The sequence below is a fragment of the Bison bison genome, unplaced genomic scaffold (assembly GCF_000754665.1).
Source record: "Bison bison bison isolate TAMUID 2011002044 unplaced genomic scaffold, Bison_UMD1.0 scf7180017864474, whole genome shotgun sequence".
Taxonomy (NCBI): domain Eukaryota; kingdom Metazoa; phylum Chordata; class Mammalia; order Artiodactyla; family Bovidae; genus Bison; species Bison bison.
The window spans coordinates 150,960-172,480 of record NW_011495035.1 but is presented as its reverse complement, the minus strand read 5'-3'; the positions used below and the strand labels follow the sequence as shown (position 1 = coordinate 172,480).

General features: G+C 35.9%; 2 protein-coding genes across 2 annotated transcripts in view; both read left to right on the top strand.

Annotated features, from left to right (window-relative positions):
• The window catches only part of UBA3 (ubiquitin-like modifier activating enzyme 3), a 25,406-nt gene extending 5,848 nt beyond the window's left edge, over nt 1-19,558 (top strand). Inside the window, exons 4-17 of the mRNA XM_010861980.1 lie at nt 2,719-2,801; nt 5,993-6,073; nt 9,989-10,032; nt 10,372-10,436; nt 10,742-10,897; nt 11,926-12,028; nt 12,169-12,282; nt 16,902-16,955; nt 17,474-17,510; nt 17,597-17,678; nt 18,024-18,124; nt 18,240-18,303; nt 18,388-18,442; nt 18,777-19,558. Of these exons, the coding sequence (XP_010860282.1) occupies nt 2,719-2,801; nt 5,993-6,073; nt 9,989-10,032; nt 10,372-10,436; nt 10,742-10,897; nt 11,926-12,028; nt 12,169-12,282; nt 16,902-16,955; nt 17,474-17,510; nt 17,597-17,678; nt 18,024-18,124; nt 18,240-18,303; nt 18,388-18,442; nt 18,777-18,865 (1,128 nt within the window). The 3' untranslated portion in view covers nt 18,866-19,558. The remainder of the gene's footprint in view (nt 1-2,718; nt 2,802-5,992; nt 6,074-9,988; nt 10,033-10,371; nt 10,437-10,741; nt 10,898-11,925; nt 12,029-12,168; nt 12,283-16,901; nt 16,956-17,473; nt 17,511-17,596; nt 17,679-18,023; nt 18,125-18,239; nt 18,304-18,387; nt 18,443-18,776) is intronic.
• Nucleotides 19,559-20,859: 1,301 nt separating this feature from the next.
• TMF1 (TATA element modulatory factor 1) overlaps nt 20,860-21,521 on the top strand; it is a 31,740-nt gene continuing 31,078 nt past the window's right edge. Inside the window, exon 1 of the mRNA XM_010862028.1 lies at nt 20,860-20,893. Coding sequence (XP_010860330.1) covers nt 20,860-20,893 — 34 coding nt within the window. The remainder of the gene's footprint in view (nt 20,894-21,521) is intronic.

Below are 21,521 nucleotides of genomic sequence, written 5' to 3'. Positions count from 1 at the left end.
ATGTGCCCTGTGAGAGAGAGAGAGAGACACACACACACACACACACACACACGATGTGCCCTGTGAGAGAGACACACACACACACACATGATGTGCCCTGTGAGAGAGAGAGCGAGACACACACACACACACACACACACACACACACACACACACCATGTGCCCTGTGAGAAAGAGACACACACACACACATGATGTGCCCTGTGAGTGAGACACACACACACACCATGTGCCCTGTGAGAGAGAGAGAGACACACACACACACACACACACACCATGTGCCCTGTGATAGGATGCCAAAACAGTACTTTATTAGATACAAATACCCTTGCAGCATAAGAACCAAAGGATTTAGGAAAGATACTGTGGTTTTCATAGGTATTGTATACACAAATCTCCTAAATAGTTAGCTTTTTCCATTTCAGAGCTGTTACTTGGAAATGTGATAGATACCAGTTTAAAATGTAAAGTAATTAGAAGTTAGATCTGAGGAGTAGTCATCAAGCAACTTCAGAAGTGGCTTGTTATTCAGTGCATTGTAATAATCTCTTACATAGAAGAAAACTGGGTTTTCAATTTTACCACTTGTTACTTTGCTTGTTTCACACATAGATAACAAGAGATATGCATGCATATTTTTTGAATTAATCGTAAGCCACCAAAGGCTCATTCTAAAATAAAGGACATGACATTAGTATTATTGATAGAGCAAATATTTATTGAACCTCTTTCTCTATATACCAGGTACAGTTTTATATGCTAAAGATATAGCCTTGAACAAAACAGGCGTTTGTATGCTGAGGGCTTTTGTTTTAGTGGAAGGAACAGACAAGTGAACTATGTTGTATGTCAGATGTAATAAATGCTTAAATGCTATGGAGAAAGGAAGGATGTAATATAGCCTGGCGGGAGGGGAAAGGGTTCACAAAAAGGTGCTATTTGGGCAAAAAGGTCAGCAAGAACATTCTAAGCAGAGGAAGTATCAGGTGCAAAAGCTGTGAAGTGGGAACATAACTGTTATGTTCCAGGAGGACACAGAGGTCATTGTAGCTAAAGCAGAAGTGAGGAAAAGGGGAATTTTCTAGGAGGATGAGATAACAAAATGAGCTTGGAGTGAGTCACGAAAGGCTTGAGGTGCTGCTGTAAGAACTTTGCCTTTTACTCCCAGTCACAAAGTCATTGGAGGAGGTTTAAGTCTGTGAGTTGACTCCATACAACTTTAACGTGGGTTGCTGTGGCTGATGTATTAAGAAAAGTCAAGAGGAAGAACAGAGCAGAAAGCTGAGAGGCTGGTTTGAAGGTTGTTGAAGTTGCCTAGGTGAGAGGTGATAGGTAGTCCCTTAGAAAAGGGCAGTCGTACTGGAGGTGGTGAGAGGAGGTTGGATTATGGATGTTTTGAAGATTAAATCAATAGGATTTGCTGGTGGATTGGTGTGGGACATAAGAGGAGTCAAGGCTGACATGATAAGGTTTTTGCTGTGAGCAGCTGGAAAGATGGAGTTGGCTTTCACTGAAGTGAGGGGGGCTGGGTAAAGAACTGATTTGCTGGTTTGGGTCAGCAAGGGTGATTGGCTTTGGTTTTGGAAGCTGTTAAATTTCAGATATTAATATCTGTTAGACGATGGTTTACCTTACAAGATGGTCTGAAATCGCCATAAGTAACCAGAACTAGTAAGTGCAAGGGCGCCCCAAATTCTGGCCAGTAAATGAGGAGGGAAAATCTTGAGTGAGTAGTGAATGGGAAACCAATTTTTAAAAAGTGTTCAAATTCTTGTGAGTGAGGTGATCAGGTGAAGAAAGTGTTTCAAGGAGGCGAAAGGATCCATATACCCTGCCAAATACTTGAGATGGGTCATGTCAGAGAGTAAGAGTTGGTGATGGGAGGTCACCGGTGACTGACAAGTGTGGTTTTCAGTGCAGTGAGAGCTTGTTGACAGCAAGTGCAAGAGAGGAATTTGAGAATGAAAGTATGGACAGCTCTTACTATAAAGAGGGCAGAAAAATGGTGAAATTATTACCAGGTGATTCAATTTGATTACGTAAGTAAACTGACCATGACCAGAGACGCATAATTGAGTCTTGAGACCTATTTTTTTTTTTTTAATCTGCTAGTAAGTTTGAACACCTTGTACTGTTAAACTATGTGGCATTATCATTGAAACACAAGAGTTTTGTTGCTTTTCTCTAGCTCTTTGATTGCTTGCTCTTGATTCTCCTTTTAAGGTATTTCTTCTACATGTCCAGGGTGTATATATATGTGTGTGTGTGTGTGTGTGTATGTTTATAATCTTACAGTTATTTCTGATTGGCAGCATGCTTACAGTAATATAAATCTTGTAGGAATTACTTTCAACAGTATTCTAGAAAAGAATAGCAACTATAGTTAAGTAGTAAGAATAGTAAAATTAAAATATCTAGCAGCAGCAGCAGCAAAACAAACTTTAACAGATGTGTTTATGGGATTATGAAACAACCATAGAAATTTTGAGTTATTCTCTTTGGGTTATGGATTATTTAAAACTGAGTACCTACACTTTTTTGACCTTTATAAGAACCCTGAGTTTTATATACCTTGTATGACTCTAACCATTGAATACAATTGTGCAGAACTTATTACTGAGAACTTGTAGATTTAAGACCATTGAAAAGAAATTTAAAAATTACAAATGTGATGAGCCTTTTGCTTAATTAGATTTTTTTTTTCTTTTATTTTCACAGGCCTTGTCTGGTTTTAGACAGATTCACGTTATAGACATGGACACTATAGATGTTTCCAATCTGAATAGACAATTTTTATTTAGGTGAGTTTTAATATCCTATTTTAAAATTGTGGTAATCATTCAAATTTGAGTACATTTTCAGTTTAATAAAAAACTGCTGAGAGGATAATGCTAATTTTGTTAAGAACTGTCACTCCTGTCTTAGGTAAATTTTGCAGGAAAATTTTGGGCATTATGGCAAAAATAGTTCTGTAAACAAATACATGTTTTTGTTGATTTTAAAGAAATGTCCAAAAGGTGAATGTGATCTTTGGGATGATTGTGCCTTGAAGACACCGAGTTCCACTCTTTGCCTCCTGTTGATTTCATAAAAGAACAGTAAATATATATTAGGCCCTAGTGAGATATATTGGTAGAGACTTATGAGCCAAGACTTGAGGGGTGACTCTGGGGCAGTGAAGTTATGACACAGTTTGAACTTTTTATAGAAGGTGAAATAAGATGGTGAGTTAAGGAGAAAAAACCCAGGAGCAAGTGAAATGGAACAGAGAGGGATAATTACCTTAGGTATAAGTGAAACGCAGTAAACATCTAAGAGCAACTTATGTGGAGTGACTTTAAATTCTAGAAGTAGTCCTTACATGCAGATCTGAGGAAAAGTTTGTTAATGAATAATACTATGTAGTGTTTAGGGACTTGAATGGCTTAGATAAAAGTGTGTATTTGTTACTCAAAGAATTATACGGATGGGCTTCTCTGGTGGCTCAGATGGTAAAGAATCTGCCTGCAATGTGGGAGACCTGGGTTAGATCTCTGGGTTGGAAAGATCCCCTGGAGGAAAGCCTGGCAACCCACTCCAGTATTCTTGCCGGGAGAATCTCCATGGATTGAGAAGCCTGGTGGGCTACAGTCCATGGAATCACAAAGAGTCAGACACGACTGAGGGACTAAGAATGGCATAGAGATAAGGACTTTTTTCTCTCTCTGTAGTGATCATAGAGTACTGACAAAAGGTGCTCAAGTAGTCTGAGCAGGATGCAGGATGAGGTTAGGTAGCAGAAAAGATAAAATTAACTTTGGGAAAGATCTTAAACAGGTTGAAGGGTGGGTTAAACTAAGTCAAGTTAATGAAGTATTGTAATTGTAGGGTGAACCCTACATTTAACTTTTAAGGTTTTCTTTGTATATTTTTTAAGCCCTTGATATTTCTCTTCTCTTGATAGAAAAAGTATGTGGGCCCTTTCCAGTCGGACAAATATTTAGTGTAGGACTGCTCTTGAAATGACACCACCAAATTGATTGGTTATTGATAATAAGCTATGCCCTTTAATATAGGGCTGAAATAATGATTGCAGATCATAGTGACAATGAAGATTTGTGAAGTGCTTAGGATATATTAAGTACTTTCTGAGCTCTTTATCTATACTACTTAATTTAATTTCAGAGCAAACCCCACAATAGGTTCTTGTTTTCCAGGTTAGGCCAAGATACCTTGCAAGGATGATGTGTTGTTGTTGTATAACAGTGCCATTCTTGCAAGGATGATGTGTATGAAAGGCCATTTTACTCAAAATACAGTTTTTCGGAGGAGCAATTGAATCCCCTAATTCTGGGATGGTAAAGTAGCAGTTCCCACAGAAACCATCTTAGAGTTCTTTTTTGGGGATCAATTATGAAAGCACATATAATACACAGTCTGAAAGATTCTTGGAACTATTTTATCTACTCTGTATACCTAAAGAGCTCTGTCTAGGGTAGTTGGATGTAATACTGAAATCAAGTTGCTTGACTTGTGCTAGAGTCTCTTGTAATAACAAGTTTGGACAAAGAATAAAACTCTTACAAGAAGTTTTGAGTCAAAAAAGCATTCTGCCTTATTGGAGAGAAGAAATTTGACCTGTTAAAGCATTTTTTAAAATTCCTATTTTATTTATTTTTAGCATTTTATTTAGCACCAAAAACATTTTGTGTTGGGATATAGCTGATTAACAGCGTTGTCGTAGTTTCAGGTGAATAGCCAAGGGACTCAGCCATATATAGACATGCTGCTGCTGCTGCTGCTGCTGCTAGGGCGCTTCAGTCATGTCTGACTCTGTGCGACCCCATAGACGGCAGCCCACCAGGCTCCCCCATCCCTGGGATTCTCCAGGCAAGAACACTGGAGTGGGTTGCCATTTCCTTCTCCAATGCATGAAAGTGGAAAGTGAAAGTGAAGTTGCTCAGTCGTGTCCGACTCTTAGCGATCCCATGGACTGCAGCCTTCCAGGCTCCTCCGTCCATGAGATTTTCTAGGCAAGAGTACTGGAGTGGGGTGCCATTGCCTTCTCCGATACATGTTAAAAATTCCAATTTTAAATAAAAAACGATTTCTAATGTGCACAGTGACTGTTTAATTTTCATTTATTTTTCAAGTGTTTACTCTGTGCTTAGCTAGGAAGGAGTACAAAGAGATAAGAGTATGGTAACTTTCTTCGTTGTTCATAGTCTGGTAGTTATGATGGACCTATGTATATAACCAAAAATCATGTTGTGAAAAAGTAGTAATGAAGTGCTTATTATGTATACCTGAGGGAGTGATTTATTCCCATGGAAGAATGAGAAAATATTAGGAAAGAAAAATATCATTCATACTGAGATTAGAAGAGAGAACTCATGTCCTGTCCTGTCTGTAATTGTGGTTATTATCTAGGAGTAACCTTTTGAGGTCTTTTATTTTTACCTTCTTGAAGATAGTGGTAACATTTGCAATTCTAGATACTGCCTTTGGAATTATTCCTTCAAAAAACATAATTATGGCTGCTTATGGGATTCAGCATTTACTAGTTAATTAGCATACATGGGAAGAAGGGGAAGAATGTATATGAACATTCTTGCATCTTTAGGATCCCTTGATTATTTTTCTGCCAAGACCTGCATAGTAACACCTTGAAGTTCTGGGATTCAGGGCAAAGACATGGAAATGTATGGATCTGGGATACTTTTTTCCGTCTGGGAAACATGCTGTTACACTTTAACTTAAAAAAATTCATGTTTTCACTGAAATACTTAATTAGACTTGTTAGTACTTAAAAATACTTAATTTGGAATATCAACAAGGGTTTACATTTAGTGTTGAATGACTCATTATTCACCAGAAATACTTAGGTAAAAATATTCCTTCTAAATAGCCTCTAGATAAATTCACTGTGGATATTTTTATGTGTGAAAGTAGATTATGTAGATAACCTAGATTTATATCATGAATAATAATTTAAATATAATTTTTTCTGTAGGCCTAAAGATGTTGGAAGACCTAAGGCTGAAGTTGCTGCAGAATTTCTAAATGACAGAATTCCTAATTGCAATGTAGTTCCGTATCCTTTTGACAAATAAGTTACTCAATACTTAACTACTATTTTTATTATTATACAAGAGATGTTTAACACAGAGAATACAGATAGGCAGAAAAAATCAGCAGCAGCAGTAAGCTTATTACTGACATATCTTTTGGTAACACTTTGTTTTAATGTCCTTTCAATCTTTTCTTTTCAGGTTATATAAAATGTTTTTTGCCCTAAATTAAACTTAGGTAGCAAGTACCTTCATTTATTTGCCTATTGTCTTTAATTTAAATTTCAATTGCATATGTCCTCGACTAGACTCTTAAGTTTGTAGGCTGGATACTGGTAATCTTTGTATCGCCTTACCATAGCAGGCAAAGTAGAGAGTCAGTATATTATTAATCAAATGGAAAGTGTGTCAGAATAAATATATTTTTATAAGAAACATGTTTTAAAAAAGGATTATTCACACTTTGTTGATTCCCATACCTTTAGATCCAGGGAACTTTTAGTATTTTATAGAAACTTAGGAAATGGGATTTGTTATGTTGGAAATACCACAAGATACAAAAGTTGACATACACAGATACTAGTAGTGAACACATGGAAACTGAAATTTAAACTACAGTGCCATTTATAACCACTCAAAGGAGAAATCTAACAAAATAAGTATGGGTCTTGTATGCTGAATATTGCAAAATGCAAATGAAAGAAATCAAAAGTGATCTAAATAATGGAATGATAGTGTTCAAGAACTGGATGATTCAACATAGTAAAGTTGTCACTTAGCCCCAGATTTGTGTACAATTTGTATACAAGTTTCTATCAAAATTCCTGCAAACTTTTCTGTTGCTCCAAATAGGATTATTCTAAAATGGATAGAGCTAAGGATTATCTAAGACAATACTGTGAAAGAATAAAGTTGGAGGAATCACTGGCCAATTTCAAGAGTTGTTATCCAAGTACAATAATCAAGACTGTGGTGTTGCCAAGGAGAGAGTATAGACACAGATCAGCAGGACAGAATAGAGAAACCAGAAATAGCCACATGCAAGTATGCCCAATTTATACTTGACAGAGGTGTAAAAACAATTCTCTCTGGGAAGGACCATCTCTTCAGTAAATTGTGGTAGCAAAAAAAAAAAATGCATCTCAAAACTCAAATTACAAAAATAAACTCAAGATAGATCATAGGTTAAGTATAAAATGTAAACCTGTAAACTTTGGAAGATAAGAAATAGCTTTGGGATGTAGGGTTTGATAAAAATCCATAGACCACATCAAAAGAATAATCCATAAAAGGAAAAAAAATGGTAAATTGAGTGTCATCAAAATTAAAAACTTGTGCTCTGTGAAGGATCCTGTTAGGATGACAAGATAAGCTACACACTAGGAGATACTTATGAAGTAGGTATCTGACAAAGGATTCATCAAGAATATATAAGGAACTCTCATAACAGTAAAAAGCAGTTAGAAAATGGACCAAAAATATGAAGGGATATTTCACTAAAGAAAATAGTAAAAAGCTCATGATAAGATATTCAGTATCACTAGCTTTAAGGGAGATCCAGCTTATGATCACAGTGAGATTACTACACACCTTTTAGGATAGCTGACATAAAAATAGTAGTGAATGTTTGCAAAGATACAGGAAAACTGGAAGTGTAAAATGATAGTCATCTGGAAAATAGTTTGGCTATTTTTAAAAAATTTGAATATATACTTTCCATACAACTCAGCAGTTTCATTCCTGGGCATTTACCTACCACCTGTATAAAAACTTATTCTCCAACGTTCGTAGCTTTATTTGCAAGTAGCCAAAAACTGGCAACAACTCAAACATCCATCAGTAGCTGAATTGTTAACCTGTATTACAGTTATACTGTGTATACAATATACAATTATTGTACTCAGTACAATAATACTGAGCAATAAAAAACTAACTAATGAGGTGCAGCTTGGATGGATATCAAGAGTATTATGCTAAATGAAAAGTGCTGGTCTCAAAAGATCATATACTGTATGATTGCATATAACCTTCAGATACCAAAATTACAGAGATGGAGAGCACATTAGTGATTGCCAGGGATTTGGCATGTTGGAGGGGACAGATGTGACTGTAAAGGGGCAGCTGCTGCTGCTGAGTCACTTCAGTCGTGTCCGACTCTGTGTGACCCCATAGACGGCAGCCCACCAGGCTCCCCCGTCCCTGGGATTCTCTAGGCAAGAACACTGGAGTGGGTTGCCATTTCCTTCTCCAATGCGTGAAAGTGAAAAGTGAAAGGGAAGTCGCTCAGTCGTGTCTGACTCTTCGAGACCCCATGGACTGCAGCCCACCAGGCTCGTCCGTCCATGGGATTTTCCAGGCATGAGTACTGGAGTGGGGTGCCATCGCCTTCTCCGAAAGGGGCAGCAGGAGGGAGATATTTGTGGTGCTGTAAGAGTTGCGCATCTTAATTGTAGTTACACAGATCTACATGTATTTAAATGACAGAACTTAACACACACATTGTACCAGTGTCACATTTGTAATTTTGCTGTGGTACTGTAGTTTATATGATGTAACCCCTAGGGGAAACGGCATGAAAGAAATACGGGACACTGTGTACTGTCTTTGCAAAAATAAAAAGTTTAAACATGCAAATGCATGTCCTTATAGGGAGAAAGAGAAAAAAAGAATGTGTACACTCTTTTGTCTGTCTCCCTTGTTTAGATCTGGGGAACTTTGGGTATTTTGTAGAAATCCAGGAGATGGCATTTCTTGGTCTGGCTCCTGGGTCTCCTATTTTTGTTCTGTTAATGTTTGCTCAGGTTCTCTTTTGACTTCGTTTTCTAGCATACCTCTCGTTTGCCTGGTATTCAAAAGGAATAAGGGTGTTGGTGGGTGAGGGCTAGAATTGAACATATTTCTTTATTTGTAGGCCAGAATAATAATAATAAAAAAATCTAGAGCACACATACTATGTATTGTCCCTCTTTTCCATTTTGGTTTTAAAGCCTGCAATGGATGATTTGTTTTAGGGGAGTGTAATTTATGTGTTACTAAATGAAATTGCTCCATTAGAAACAATTAAAAAAAATGTTTTTTTGCATACTGTTTTTTTGTGTACTGTTCAGATGTTAAGTACTATGATTCACACTCCTAGCTGGTTTTGAGTGGTGTTCTCTTGGCACCCTCCAGGCTGGGGAAAGCCTGCTTATATGGTCAGGTTGGGTAGAAAGAGAGAGACTTGAAGAACTGAGTTTAGTGAGAAAGGAAGAAAATTCACCCTTCCCCCCAACAAGGGGGAAAAATCAATAACAAATCATTAGCACCTGAAAAAGCTATTGGAAACATCTGTGTTTTCTAAAAATTAGTTTTGCAGTAACTTTTTTTTTAATTGCCTATGTCTGACATATAAAACTAAAAATTTAAGGTGTACAGTGTATTAATCTGTGCAGTAGGTTAACTCCTAGAATTCGAATCCCCTTTGTAAGTGGGAACTATAGCATACCCGTTCCCTTCACTAAACAAATTTTTATTGCCTCTGCTTGATGCTGATGGGTGAAGACACACATTCTATTTTCCCAGAGTTTATGGTTTTACATAAGAATTGCAGCAGAGTAGAAAGTATATGGGGGGTCGCACAGAGTCAGATACGACTGAAGCGACTTAGCAGTAGCAGTACCAGCAGAAAGTATAACAGAGATACAGTTATACTGATATGGAAGCTTGGGGATGAGAGAAACTATTCTATGTCATTAGGGGAGAGGAGTGTTTAGAAAACAGTTTTTTTAGGAGGTAGGATTGTTTTCATTTTATCGGATTCCTTGAATTCCATTGCTTTGAACACTAATGACTTATGTCTTGTTTTAAATATACATTTATAATTTGATCCTGTGGCATTGTTGAATTCATCTTACAAATTAAAAATTTTTAGCAGCTTAAGTTCCTTTACTTATACTCAGACATTTCAACAAGATTCAGGATTTTAACGACACTTTCTATCGACGTAAGTTTTCCACTCGAAATTCAATTCTCACTAAATTTTTGTATTTTTTAGTTGCTCTTTACAGATGGCTAGCTATTTGATTGCTATTTCTTTATTTGCTTTCATTTCTTGGTGTTGGGTTTTCAGGAATATTGTTGACTGAAAGGATGGCAAACTTTTTAAATTCTTAGTTGGCACCATTAGCTGCGTTTTTATATGCTGTTCTGAGTAAGGATTACTCAAGGATTGGAAGCTGTATGTTTATTTTATAATGAAAAATGTTTTTTGTTTCTTAGAAATTGTGAATCATTTTGTGTGGCTGCATTTTTAAAAACTCAACTTGCATTTTTTTTCTTGTAGAATTTCATATAATTGTATGTGGACTGGACTCCATCATAGCCAGAAGATGGATAAATGGCATGCTGGTAAAAACTTAGTGTTTTTACAGTTCTCTGAAGTTCTTCCTGCTGCTCTTAACATACTAAAAATGAGACTTTGTGTCATATTTTTGAAAAATCAGGGTTTATTCAATTTTCAGTAATAGATGTAGTTCATTGTTTATTGCCAGTCATTAATTTGCAGGTTTGGATGTAAACTGCTACTAATGTAATCCCTTGTTTGGTGTATTAGTATTTAGTAATGTGATTGACTTTTAGAATTGTTGAAAGCATTCTCCCTTTTTGAATTCTTATCCCCCTCTCCTTTTAAACCCTTGAAACAATTTTCCTAGATATCTCTTCTAAATTATGAAGATGGTGTATTAGATCCAAGCTCCATTGTCCCTTTGATAGATGGGGGGACAGAAGGTTTTAAAGGAAATGCCCGGGTGATTCTGCCTGGAATGACTGCTTGTATTGAATGCACGCTGGAACTATATCCACCACAGGTAATCACAAAAGCACCCTGCATCTGTTTGATAGTATCTTGGGGTGAAATAAGGGTTGCATTATTAAGATTAGTCAATATTGAGGATTTTTACTTAGGAATAACCATATTTTAAAAGGCATGCTAAGAAGAATGGTGATGAAATACGAAATTTTGCTCTATTTAAGGAAAGATACAGACATAATGTATCTTCCCTGATGGCTCAGTGGTAAAGAATCTGCATGCAGTGCAGGAGACTTGGGTTTCATCCCTTGGTCCGGGAAGATCCGCTGGAGAAAGAAATGGCAACCTACTCCAGTATTGCCAGAAAAACTCCATGGACAGAGGAACCTGGTGGGCTCTAGTCCATGGGGTTGCAAGAATTGAACACGGTTGAGTGACTGAGCACACATATACATAGACTCAATATCATCATTTTGATACTGTTCTGTTCTCATAATTCATTTCTATTAGTTTTTTATTTAGAGAGTAAGGATCAAGGGATCAGTTAGAAAGTTACATGTTGGGATAGAGCTGTAATTTGTTTTGTTTAGTTTTTGCCTGTGTTTCAGGTATATAAAGACACCAGAGATGAGAATGATATTTCCAAAGATGAAGCTCTTTAATCTGCATTTCCACTTGAAAGGGCATTTAGAAGTCTGATTTATGAATAATTTTATTAGTTTTTATTTGAAATTTATTTGTTTTGGTTAATTTTATATCTTCAAGTTTAAATCTTAAACATAATAGGGTACTCATATTTGAGAATTTATTCACTCCTATTCTTCCCATGTTCTAACAAAGCTTAACTTTATATGTTTTTTTAAGTGTAGGGCAAACCTATTTTTTTAGGGAGATCAACCTAAGTGAAGTGACTTAGATCAGCTGTGTTAATTTCAGAAGCATTCTTAATAGTATTAAATATTTTGTTTCTATAAATGGAAGGCTAATATGAATTATAAGAAACTTTACAAACTAGATCATAACTAGAAGTTACATTTTAAAATAATTTATTTAAAATCCACTAAAAAAGGCAAACTGTGTTTTTAGGTTAATTTTCCCATGTGCACCATTGCGTCTATGCCCAGGCTACCAGAACACTGTATTGAGTATGTCAGGATATTGCAGTGGCCTAAGGAGCAGCCTTTTGGAGGTAATAAACCTAATTTCCTAATTCAGAATTACATAAGGTACTTGTCTATATTATTTATTTGGACATTTACCTTAAAAATAAGTTGATTTATGTGTACATGTTTCTGTCTTCCATTCCTTTTTCCCCCTCTTTCCTGACAGAAGGGGTTCCATTAGATGGTGATGACCCTGATCATATTCAGTGGATTTTCCAAAAAGCCCTGGAAAGAGCATCACAATATAATATTAGAGGTGTTACATATAGACTCACTCAAGGTAAGTTAGTGAATTTTCATTAATAACGATCTTAAGATGGTCCCTTTTTCAGAGGATGTGATGCTTTGGGCGAAATAATTGATAAGTGATTTCAGACAATACTATCCCTTTGTGATTCAGTAAAGGTGCTCTGGAAATAACCATTTCCAGCTGCCCCAAATTTGTTAGAAGGAAACTGAGTTTACTAGAATTATAGCACTTTTTAACTTGGAGAAATTTAATCATTGAATCTTACTTACTTAGGCTTGGAGGAGTCCCTGAGTCATCCAGGGCAAGCCATTCTTTCACTTTATATCTTTTGCTGAAAGAGCAGCTTATCCATTTCTGGGGCAGTCATTTCACATTTGGACAGTATTGTGAAGACAGTTCTTCTATGTATTGAAGAAAAATCTCCATCTTTTTCGTGTGGGCTGGATATTGTCCCAGTATGCCATATGCTTATGCCATATGTAAATTTAATTCTCTTTCAAGTAATAGACCTTAACATATTGAACCCTCCAAATTGTTATCACTCCCATCAACCTTGCTAGTTCCTTTAACCCATCAACATGTTTCCATGACTCAAATTCCCATCATGCTATTTTCTTCTAACCATATTTCAGTTATCCATACTTTTCTGAACTATCCAGGTGAGAATGCAATGCTCTAGGATGAGTCTTAGGATACACTTCTGAGCATTGATGCAGTTTTAGAGGAGGCCAGGGTTTTGTATTGTTTGTTTGTGGTTTACATTGATGCTATACTTTTGATTCCTTCAGGTTACTGTCTGCTAAAATCTGGAAGTTTTTTTCACATATGCAATTGCTAAGCCATATCCCACTGCTACAGATTTGGCAGTTTTGGGGGATGGCATTTTTTTTTTCCTTTATATTCAAGTATAGGTCCTTTTAAGTTTATTCTTAAACTCATCCTGCTGTTTGTATATATATGTATTAGGTTGGTGCAAATGTAATTACAGTTTTGAACTGTGAATTTTAAATCATTATAACTAGGCTCGAACACATCTTTATTAATCAAAATAGGAACCATTATTAATCAACACATTTTTGCCAATGAAAAATAAGTTTGTTTATTCCTATAGTATAAAAATCCATGCTTGGGGATTTGACGAACTCTTGGAAAGCGTTTTCTGCTGCCTGCTGGTTGTGGAAGCATTTTCCCTGCAGAAAGTTGTCAAGATGCTTGAAGAAGTGGTAGTCAGTTGGCGAGAGATCAGGTGAATATGGCAGATGTGGTGAAACTTCGTACCCCAGTTCGTTCAACTTTTGAAGTGTTGGTTGTGTGATATGTAGTCGAATGTCATGGAGAAAAATTGGGCCCTTTCTGTTGACCAATGCTGGCTATAGACGCAGTTTTCAGTGCATCTCATTGATTTGCTGAGTATATGTCTCAGTAATGGTTTCACTGGGATTCTGTAGTGGATCAGATGGGCAGCAGACCCCCAATAGTGACCATGACCTTTTTTTTGGTGTGAGTTTGGCTTTGGAAAGTGCTTTGGAGCTTCCTCTCAGGGCAGCCACTGAGTTGGTTGTCACTGGTTGTCGTATAAAATCCACTTTTTGTTGTACATCACAATCCCTTTGAGAAATGGTTCATTGTTGTGTAGAATAAGAGAAGATAATGCTTCAAAATGATGGTATTTTTGATTTCCAGTTAGTTCTTGAGGCACCCACTTATTGAGCCTTTTTACCTTTCCAGTTTGCTTCAAATGCCAAATGACCATAGAATGGTTGACATTGAGTTCTTTGGCAGTTTCTCATGTGGTTGTAAGAGGCTTAGCTTCGTTGATGGCTCTCAATTGTCATTGTCAACTTCCAATGGTTGGCAATGATGCGCCTCATCTTCAAGGCTCTTGTCGCCTTTGCAGAACTTCTTGAACCACCACTGCGCTGTATCTTCGTTAGCAGTTCCTGGGTCAAATGTATTGATGTTGTGAGTTGTCTCCGCTGCTTTATGGCTCATTTTGAACTCAAATAAGAAAACTGCTCTTATTTGCTTTTTGTCTAACATCATTTCCATAGTCTAAAATGAATAGAAAATAAACAGCAAGTAATAAGTCATTTAGTAAAAAAACATAAAGTGAGAAATGCACATTAAAATGATGTATAACATACTCACATTTATTGAGAATGTATTCCAACATCAAATGGCAGATTTCAACACTGCAAAACCAGTTACTTTTGCACCAACCTAATATGTTCTTTATGCCTGTCAACTTAATGTATTCTTTTTAGCTTCATATCACTTGTTTTGATAGTATCTTTTATCTCTTTTCCAAATACTTAAAAATTTTAACTAGACTAAAGTGGCTGAGAACAGATAAAACTGAATCATGCTTCTGGTCAGGACCTTTTTAGATTTATTCCCTTCTGTTGATCATATGTTCTTGAGTACTTCATGTTTCTGTATCTTGTTCACAAGGATGTCATGAAAGACCTTTCCAGATGATCTATTGAGGCTTATCTTCCACATTCCCTTGGCTCCAAAGCTAGTAGTCATGGTAACTAAATGAGGTAGTCTTGTGACTTGTCTCAGTAACAATCCGAACACTGAGTTTTAGTGACTAATGTTTCTTAATGTATCTACTCATAGTTCACCTTTCCAAGAATTTTGTCCAAGATGATTAAGCTCACCAGAAAGAGCTTTGTCTTTTTGAAAATCTGCCATTTCTCTCCTGTAATTATTTCCTTATGTTTACTGATGTTTTAGTACTGTCATTTGAAAATTCTATTCTTACACACTACTTGTTGCATTTGTACACTCATTGTTCTAACCTGCTTTGTGTTCCTGGAGGACACCAAGCATGATCCCACCTTAGAACTTTAATAACTCTTGATCCTTACGCCTGGAATACTCTTCCTTAGATTCCCCTCAGGGTTGGTTGCCTGTCCCTCAGGTATCAACTTAACGATTTCCTGATCATACCAACTGATAATGACTTATAAACCATTCACTATTTTACCTTTTTATAATTGCTCAGAATTCACATAGCCTTGTTTTCCTATATGAAGAATATTTCATCCTTACACTCTGATTCATCCCTGTTCTGGGACCTTTGCCCCTGCCATGTACACAATTGCACTTTCCCCAGGTCATTGCATGAATGGGTCTTTTTCATGGTTTAGATTTCTATTCAAATGATCACCTCCCCAAGGAGACGGTCTAATGGACTCCTCCATCACTGTAAGATATTTTTTTTTACTGCTCCTCTGTACAGCACCTAGAATGGTATCTGGCATATAATCCACATTTATTTGCTGATTGTTTGAATTAACAAATGAATTCCGTTTGTCCTGATCAGGAAGTGCAAACTCATTTCTGTGTGTAGTCTTATTTATCCTTCCATACTTTTAGCAAGGCTTGGTGTATAGTTCTTAGCTTGATGTTTGAGGGCCTTGACTAAGAGTAGAGAAGCCAAATTGGAAGTGGAATCCAGATTTTTTGAGGGCTAAGAGATGTCCAGTCTTTTATTGGGCAGTGTGTCTTCAGCTTCTCACTGTTTGTGACAACCTGTTTCTCCTTCCACTACATCCTGCTCTTTGTGGTTCACTGGAGAGCTTCCAGGAATCGCCAGGAGGTTAGCTCCTCCCTATTTCCTCTTTTCTGAAATTGCACATAATGGTCAGATGGTCAGAATTAATTTTTTAAAACAGCTTTCCAGCTCCTTAACTATCTTCCTTTCACATCTTCTTAGATATTTGCCTTTTTTCTTAAGTTTGTAAAACCTGACCTGCCAACACCTAGTATCTTGGAAACACATCTTTCAGGGCTCTCTCACAGTCTGAGATAATATAGCTACTTTTATCAGAATTTTTGTTTTCTAAAATGAACAGTACAAATATAGTTACAGAATATTTATTTTGTACCTAAAAAATGATTTTAGGTGGGGCTTTGGTCATTCCTAATCTGTGGATACTAATATGAAAAAAGTGGGGTAGAAATAGAGAACTGTGTTTAATATTTTGTATAGTCCATGTTGTAGAGTGAAAAAAAGTGTTTAGGGGCAGTTTTTCTGTTTGTCTTAAATTTTTGTGAATAGAATGGCTAAAACTAATAGATGAAGAAAAACTAGTTAGCTCTTACTCCTCATACTTTACTCAAACCTTACTGAGGATAGTATAGTATACTGTATCAGTTAAGACTATGTACATTAGGGCAGATCTGGGTTCATATATCACCCCTATCTCTTACAACATGTATAGCTGTGGATCTTGTTCATTTCTCGCAACCTTATTTTCCTTATCTTCAAACTCAGAGTAATAAGACTAACATGATGTTAATGCAAATTCATTGAAATTTTATTTAATCTTCATACTCTTAGAGCAAAATAAACACCCGAATATTTAGGAGTTATTAATATATGATTGTCACATCTTTATATGAAACAGTGTGAAGAATTATCTTTCCTACTATAACTTAGGATTCTGAACATGCTGTTAATACAAAATAATGTGAGTGCGAAAGAAGATTGTTTCATGGTTAAACTTAAGTCTATTTTCTGACCTAAAAGCCTGAAAAATCAAGTAATGGACATGATATTTAATAATAATTGTTGTCTAATTTAAGATACCTACTTTTTAAAAAAAGGAATAACCATATTTTAATTAATATATTTTTAGGAGTAGTAAAACGAATCATTCCTGCAGTAGCGTCCACAAATGCAGTCATTGCAGGTGAGGAAAAATGGCCACTACTTAATTTTATTTCCTTCCCTTCAGATTTTCAGTACCTACGTTGGTATTTCTGCAGCTACATGATCTCAGAAAACTAGTGTTTTGGGGATTTGATTATCTTCTTGGGTGGATGGTTGTATAATTAAGCTGCCCCCAAAACCACAAGTTACTGGACCTTGTATATATCTCATCTTACATTATTTCATACATAAAATGCTCTATAATAAGACATTTTAGTGCCATTTCTTTTTAATCAGTATAACAGGCTACTCAATCTGAAGAAGAGGGAAGAAAACTTGTAATGTTACTTTAAAATGTTACTTTATCATTTGGATTATACAAAACAAATATAAAATGTTATATTTTCAGTTTTTAAAAATAATAGTGTTTTTGTATGTATTTTTCTATTTGTAATCAATAGCTTTGTAAATTTATCTGTTCTGATTTATAACTAACTTCTGTTTTTAAATGTCTAATTTTCATTGAGTTAAAGCATCTTTATTTTCTTTCCTCTTTAGCTGTGTGTGCCACTGAGGTTTTTAAAATAGCCACAAGGTAATGAGTTTCATTTTTAGTATGTATGTAAGTCTGTGTTTTGATCTGGCTCAGTTATATAAAAATGAACACTTTTTTCATTACAGCGCATATATTCCCCTTAATAATTACTTGGTTTTCAACGATGTAGATGGACTGTACACGTACACATTTGAAGCAGAGAGAAAGGTTAGTAGTAGTATACTAATGAAAGCTTTTTTGATTATGCATACTTTGATTTTTAAATATTAATTACTAGTTGGAAATGTGAATGAAATTTCCCACACCCTTTGTGAGTATTTTCTGACTTCCAGAACCCTATTTACTATATGTCTTTTGTAATACAGCCTAAAATAAATACTGTGTAGTGAAATAATTTAGGAAAAATGGCCCGTTGGGAAAAGCAGGTTTAAAATATAAAAATTTGTTCATAGGAAATGAAAAACTGATGATAAAACAACTTGATTTTTATTTCATCATTATAATTACACTGTTATTGATACATGTGTCACCGTGATTTGTGTTTATGTCTAGGAAAACTGCCCAGCTTGCAGTCAGCTTCCTCAAAACATTCAGTTTTCTCCATCAGCTAAACTGCAGGAGGTTTTGGATTATCTAACCAATAGTGCTTCTCTGTAAGTGTTCAGGACTTTTGTTATGTTGTAGAAAAAAATGTGTGATTTTAAAACTTTAAAAACTAGAATTGTTTTTTTTGAAAAATGATTCTGATTTTTTTTTCTTACAATTTAGGCAGATGAAATCTCCAGCTATCACAGCCACATTAGAGGGCAAAAATAGAACACTTTACTTACAGGTGATCAGTGTTCAGTCACCTCCCCCCCCAAATTAAATTAAAAGTTTAATTTCACTTAATGTACTTTACATTATTGTTTTCTAGTCAGTAACCTCTATTGAAGAACGAACAAGGCCAAATCTCTCCAAGACATTGAAAGGTATTTTAAATGAGTGTATTTACTAATGCTAATCAATTTCTTCTGGTTTTTTTTTTAAGTAAAAGTAATAAAGGCCTATTTTAGATTTCCTCTTAATGCTTTTGAATGGTAATACCATTCTAATTAATTATATCTTAAGAAACATTAATAGAATTAATTGATCTTTGAGTAGAGTTAAAAAATCTGTGTGAAATCAAATATAATATTACCTTGATTAAAGACAACTGGATTTTGATGTTTGTTCAGACCATACTTTGCTATAGTTTGTGAATGTGTTATCTCTTTTCTTGAGATGTTTTTTTTGCTTGGGTTAATTTAGCTTTTTTTCTTTTAGAATTAGGACTCGTTGATGGGCAAGAACTGGCAGTTGCTGATGTCACCACACCACAGACTGTACTATTCAAACTTCATTTTACTTCTTAAGGAAAATAAATCTGCACTTAATAGAAAACTCATGAAAATATTATACTTTGTGGATGCTAAGAAATATAACTGATGTCATTTTTAGCATTAATGTTGCTGGAATTTGACTTTTTAAAATATGAGCCACTTTTTTAACTTTATACCTTTCCCTTGAAGACAAAATTTTGGGGTTGGTGCTTGTGAGCATTTTCATTAGTAATATGGAAAATGGTGCCTGGGGAGGGAGATTAATGAGCAAATATATTGCTTCTTTTAGAGGAGGAGACAAATACCCTCTTGTATGAGAATTTGGATATGGTCAAAGAATGCATTCTTCAGTTTTCATTTGAGCACCCACTATACAAAAAGATGTCCCTTAAAAAAAATAAGAAAATTAAGTTTTAAATAACATTAAATACTGACATCTAGAGCATATGTTCAACATAGCCTACTTCTTGCTTGATTTAATATTAATTGTGGCTGTCCAAATGAATATTATTGCAAAATTACCTTGTCCATAATAATTTGTAAACGGTATATAGCTGAACACCTGTGCATGGAAATAGGAAATATTTTCATGTGTTTACCTTCAGTGCCATAGAGGCCAATATGCACATTAAAGCCAAGACATGGATGTTTAAAAGAATTTAATGTTTAAACCATTACCACTGATGCTTTCACATTATTTATTAATAAAAATCATATATTGTCTAATTTTCTCACTGAAATTTTAAAAATATATTTAGTAAGTAGTTCTGTACTGATGTAGAAATAATTTTAAAACATGTAGCGGAGTTGCTAATACAAAAATTTTATAGTACTTGAATTAGTACTTTAGCAACAATAAATACCTACTGATTTAATTTGCTCTGGCATAATAATGTAATGAAATGGAATGACTTAATTTTTATATTAGGGCCTCTTGAAATGCTTTTTCCCCCTTCCAAAAGTCTAAGGCTTAAAACAGAATTAAACACAAGTACTGAAAATGAGTTTTAGTATCTTAGTATGGGAACATATAGTACATGTTCTTTGTTTTTGATTTTTCTGGCAGTTTTCTGTTAAATGCTTTGTGACTATGTGTCACTGGGTTAGATTTTCATTTATTTTTATTCTTTCCAGTTCTATATTGACAAGTAATTTGTTTCATTATAAAAACATGGTATAAATTCATACGATTTCCTTAAAAAGTTACACATTGAGTTTACAGGTGCTGTATACAGATTGAGCTTACAGGTGCTATATACAGGTACAACGGTAATTCTTGTGTAAGTAGCCTTGTGAGAATGTGATATTATCTTCATCTGAGAGCTGAATAGATTTAGAAATTTAGGTCATTTACCTCAAACTACACAGTTAGAAGTCTTGGAAGGGTTTCCAAGTCTAACATGACACTTCCTCAGGCTAGTTAGCTAAAGTTGTTTGAAGTTACATTGAGTTATTTAGTACTACTTTGTACATTACTGAATTGTAAAGGTTTCATTATGCACATTTTTACAGAAGTTAGATAAAATTATGAGAAGATCATAACTTCTCACAGGCAGAGTTTAAATCTGGCTAAAAAATAAATAAAAATAATTCATTTATGACATGGTTCCTTGCAGTGGGGTAAAATACTCATTAGGCAAAAACAAGTGAGAGTGGGAGTGTAATTAGAATAGTGGGGACTGTGACATCCTGGAGTGAAAATTGTCAAAAGGGGCAACTGCTCCAGCTGACTGTTGCATGTTGGTGTACATATTTTTCAAAATCAGCTGGAAGTCTGGGTTTTTGTATGAAATCTTTTACATGTTGATAGAATTTTAACATGGTGGCCTAACCAAACAGCTGCTGACTAGATTAGGGAGGCCACCAATTTGATTTGTTTGATGAGCACATGCAAAAAAGGTGTGTTTTAAATAATATGCACGGTATAGAGTACTAGTCTTAATGCTAGTTTGTTTCAACTGTAGCTGAGAGTCGACCTGTATTGTGAGGAGGAGATTGTGTCTTGTTCTAATTCCTCCTTGGGGAAGATGGCTTTTTATTTTCTCGGATCAGGTGGGCCGAGTAAGGTCTTTCATACGATGAGCAGTATTTTTAGACAAACCCAAACCCAAAGTTACTCTTTGAGGCCGAGTTAACACAACTGATTAAATATTTGAGAGAAGGCTTTGTGAAAGAAATGCCATAGCCAACTTCCCTATTTTTAATGGCAATGCGCTAGCTCTTAGTACGAGAGCTGTTTTACAGGAAGGAACCCACTTGAAAAAACCTGCCTATTCCTCCCTAAGGCATCAGTCTCTGCTGGTTTAGCCACAGAGTTTATCCCGGGGCGAAGAATTTTCGCTGTACGCCTGGAACCAGTTTCAATACGAAGCGTTCCGCGTTCCTCGGTAACTATAGGCGAGCCTGCATTCCCGGAAGTGACGTCAACATTCTTCAGTTCTTCCGTCTATGGGCGGAACTCCGGGCTCCCGGAGTTGCCGGTTGTGTACGTGGAAGCAGCTAGCGCCTGCGCAGTTGGACCTGTCGTCTCAGCTGTGTGGGAAGCGGCGAGGGTAACATCTCGCGCTCGGGGGAGATCTTCGGGGTCATGGTTTCCCACTGACAGGGCCCGCCGAGTGGAGAAGCAGGCGAGGCTCTCCGTGCACCCTCCCCCGGGCCCCCGACCGTCGGCCTTTCCCTTGGCCTTCCC